Source organism: Dendrobium catenatum, unplaced genomic scaffold (genome assembly GCF_001605985.2).
Source record: "Dendrobium catenatum unplaced genomic scaffold, ASM160598v2 fragScaff_scaffold_273, whole genome shotgun sequence".
In the NCBI taxonomy this organism is placed as follows: Eukaryota; Viridiplantae; Streptophyta; class Magnoliopsida; order Asparagales; family Orchidaceae; genus Dendrobium; species Dendrobium catenatum.
In genome coordinates, this window is record NW_021318735.1 from 964,152 (window position 1) to 968,607 (window position 4,456).

A 4,456-nucleotide genomic window follows, 5' to 3' on the forward strand; every position below is an offset into this window, starting at 1 on the left:
AACCGTGCCAAACAAAGCCTAAGAATATGAACATACAACAATTGTGATCTTTGTGTTAGTTGTATGTCAATTTGTATAGCATACAGTTGTTTTTAAAGTAGAATGAACAATATTTAAGAAATTGTTATTTCACATATCACTGAATCAAATAATTAGCATTTGCTAAGAGTTGGATGTTATGGTAAATTTCAGTGCACTAAATATATAACACCTTAATATTGGCTTTAAAAAGAAGAATGCACCAAATCATTTGGCGTATTCACCTCGGCCAACCGAATTAAATTTTTAAATTAATGTAGCAATGCGCCACGTAGTTTGACACATTCAATGGAATGCGCCAAACAGAATGACACATTTAATTGAATGAACCAAACTCTTGCTTATTCTGAATACACCAAACAATCTGCTTGCTGCATTCAATGGAATGCACCAAAGTGTTTGACTTTGTTTCTTTTTAAATTTTTTGTAATACACTGTTTCTATTCCAAATTTAATTAAACATCATGCTCTTTCTTAAATAAAATTCTTTATATATCTTATACTTCAATCATTATATTTATTTAGATAACACTTTGATATTTAAATCCTAACAAAAATATCATTAATATTATTAATCTTTATAAATGAAATGCATCATATTTTCATTTAAAATATTATATAAATAAATATTAAAATTTAGATCTTAGCTATATAATTACATAATAATCATGTGATGTGCATTTAAATCCCTCTAACACAATATGGATATCTACAACAGATATTTGCTGAAGTTCAGTTAATCATAATTGGCCTCTAATTCTTATTCCTCATAAAAAATTCTGCTGAATTGGATGGTTCACTTTCATTATCACTGACTTTGGCATTAGAAGATGAAAAAGATCCTCAGGTTGAGCACAATCGAGCTTAAGATTTCATTTGGGACAACTTCTTTGCTGCTTTCTAAAACAGCTTTCTAATACAAAATTTTCTTAAAAAAGAAAATTTTGTACTAAAAAATAGTTTTATAAAGTAGCAAAAAAACTAACCCAAATGAAGCCTAAGATGTGTTTTGCATGTGTATTATTGTATGTTATGCACAGAAAAATATAAAACAGAGGAACTATAAGCATAATATGAAGCTTGCAAAGGCATTGATAATATGAGAGGCTCAGGCAAAGATAGTTTTTTTTTTTTTTTTTCATTTGAATAGAATGAATACTAACGGTAACAAATTACATCCTACTATGACAAATCAATGAAAAATTATAAAGCATTGCTCTTTAAGTAAAAGATCTATAAGATAAAGCTAAAAAATTGAAATAAAACATCTAAAAGATTAAAGTTTCATTTGGAATGACTTTTTTACTGCTTCTTAAAGCAACTTTTTAGTATAAAAATTAAAAATATTATACTAAAAAACTGTTTTAAAAAACAGAAGTAAAAAATTGCCTCAAACGAAGCCTAAAATCATAAACCCAATTCAAGCAACTAACAAAACTTCCTCCATAACATGCCCTTGTGCCATAAAAGAAGAACTTTTACGTCACCATCACTTAGCTGTCAATATCTTGACAGCTGAAGCATTACAAATACGGTGTAATGCCACAATAGAATCACCAGACTTGCAGAGTCCGGTTGCCTTCGCATGCCGAAGAGCAAAGTCAAGCGCTTCCTCTGTTGCTTCAGTATGAGAAGGCTTTGCTGATCCTTCACTTAATACTGGAATCACTCCTCTATAAACAAGGCTGTGCCTTGCCGGAGCTTCGTCGCTGCAGTACCAGTCGAAAGAATCACTATTTATCTTTATCTCAGGAACCACCACAGACAAGATGGGCACTTCTGGCCTGTACTTAGCCACTAGTTTTGAAGCAGTCCCTCCTCTCGTCAGTACAAGAATAAGAGCAGCTCTGACAGACCCTGCAAGTCGAACGGCAGACGAAGCAAGGCTCTCCAATGGAGTACATGGCGACTCTGTTACAGCCGTGAGTGCTTTAAACACAGCGTAATAATCCACAAATGATTCTGCTTCCTCGCATATCCTTGCCATAGTCTCAACAGCAAGAACAGGGTAAGCACCCGCAGCTGTCTCGCCGCTGAGCATGACACAATCAGTGCCATCAAGAACAGCATTGGCGACATCTGTAGCTTCTGCTCGGGTGGGACGAGGAGACCTGATCATAGATTCCAGCATTTGGGTTGCAGTCACCACTGGCTTCCCTTGAACGTTGCATTTGTGGATCATTAGCTTCTGCGCAAGGAAGATTTTCTCAATTGGTATCTCCATGCCCAGGTCTCCTCTGGCCACCATGAAAGCATCAGAATTTTCAAGTATATCATCAAAATTCGCCACCCCTTCTTGGTTTTCAACCTGTATATTAAAGCCAATTGGTTGAAGTTTTGATTTTGGAAGTAAAGTTTGAATCTTTTTTGCTACCAGCATCGCGTACCTTCGACATAAGCATGACAGACTTTGCATGATCACCCAGAAGCTCTCTAACTGCAACCATGTCAGAACCTTTTCGAACAAAGGAGAGGGCGATAATGTCGATTTTGTTCGGGATGCCCCATTTGAAGATATCTTCTTTGTCTTTCTCAGTTAAGGTGGGAAGATCAACAACAACTCCTGGAAGATTTACGTTCTTTCTCTCACCGAGAACAGCAGCATTTTCGCAGCGGCAGTGAACTAGACCATGCTCCTTATCGCAGCTTATCACATTAAGTGAAATTGTGCCATCAGAACAGAGGATGATACTTCCAGGTTTTACATCCTCCGCCATTTTCTTGTAGCTCATTGATATCATGGTTTGGTCACCCTCTATACTATAATCTGTTGTTATGGTGATCTCTTGATTTTTCTCAAGCTTTATGGGCTTTCCATCTTTCAAGAATCCTGTTCGGATCTCAGGTCCCTACAGTTTTAACATTGTGATCAAAAGGGAGAAACCAAACGATTTAGAAATGAAGAAGATAATGAAAAGGGGGAAAAAGGTGCGACCTTTGTATCGAGCATTACAGCGCAGAGTATTCCTGTTCTTTCCATGGCAACCCTAAGATTATCTAGGGTTTCCTGATGGTACTCATGGGATCCATGGGAGAAATTGAATCGCGCGACGCTCATTCCGGCCCTAAGCAATTTCTCGATCATCTCAATCGATCGCGATGCAGGGCCGAGCGTACAAACGATCTTCGTCTTTGGCCTTCTCATCACTTTATCTTCCGCAACGGGGCTGAAAATCTTCGACGTCTCCATTGTTCACGATCTCAAAGAACAAATAGAGGAGAAAGATGAGATCTTTAATGGGAAGCTTGATATATATAGGGAAAGAGAACCGTTTCTTGAAGTCTGTTGCAGGACGACGGGAAGAAGGGTAGTTATTTTTGTTAAGAGAAACAAAAATTTGCTAAATTTTTGAAAAGTTCCGCGTACAATAAAAAATAGAAAGAATTTGTTGAGAACATTTTAATCAAAATGTTTTGAAACTCTTTAAATTTTTTTTAAGAAGAGTCTAATAAAAAAAATACGTATTCAAAAGCTTATGCAATAAATTTTCAATTTTCATTTAATGCAGGGTTGATAATTTATGAATGTGAATAAACTTTTGGCCATTAAATTTGATTTAAATTTATGGTATATAATTACAAAATACTCAAATCTTTGAGATCAAATTACTTTTAATTTTTTTGCTTTAACACTATTTTATTCCAAAAAGAAACCGTGGGGACCGATCGGAGCAAATATAAATGGAACCTCCTTATTTACTTAGATAACACTTAAAGTTTTAATTATCAATAAAAAAGACCACTTAACCCCAAACATCGTTTAGTTTATGTCTCAGTTGTCTTGCATGTGTTCTCATGACGTCAATCATGTCGTTGTTGTCACCTTCGCACATTGCTGGTCCCGTCGCATTGGTCGCACATTGTTATACATACATAGCTCACTAAGGCAAAATAATGATGATGTCAACACACAGAAAAGAAAGTCATGATGGAACTCACTAGGACAAGGCATCGATGACTTAGACGTAGGAAGTAGCAATGGTGCTCACTAGGGCAACACATTGATTGCTTAAAAAAAAAAGTCAATGGAGATTGTTAGGGCAAGCTAAAAGAGATAAAAATGTGTTGGATTATGCAATTATTGGAATTTATATGTTTTTTATTTTAATTTTTTTTTATTTTTTTTGGAATTTATATGTTAAATGAATAAATAAAAAAAGTTTTGATTGTTATGTATATAAATCCTTGAATAAAATATTAAAATTTAATAAATTTGGAGCATCAACTCAATGAGATACAGACAACAAAAAAGCTTTTATCCCTACACACGGGTCGACTATATGAATCTTTCTTTCCTATTATATCCTATTAAGAATGAAATTCTCATTTCATTTGGGATGGCTTTCTTCCTGCTTCTTAAAGAGTCTTTTTAGTACAGAAAAATTTAATTTTTTATACTAGAAAGCCGTTTTAAGAA

The 4,456-nt window shown here is 34.9% G+C and overlaps 1 protein-coding gene across 1 annotated transcript; it reads right to left on the bottom strand.

The window, feature by feature from the left end:
• Positions 1 to 1,483: 1,483 nt before the first annotated feature.
• On the bottom strand, positions 1,484 to 3,184 carry LOC110113497 (pyruvate kinase, cytosolic isozyme-like). Its single transcript, XM_020846119.2, has 3 exons — positions 2,975 to 3,184; positions 2,427 to 2,888; positions 1,484 to 2,347 (listed from the first exon to the last, which is right to left on the bottom strand). Exons 1-3 carry the CDS (start codon positions 3,182 to 3,184, stop codon positions 1,529 to 1,531), a joined length of 1,491 nt encoding a protein of 496 aa, XP_020701778.2. The 3' UTR covers positions 1,484 to 1,528.
• Between the last annotated feature and the right edge of the window lie 1,272 nt (positions 3,185 to 4,456).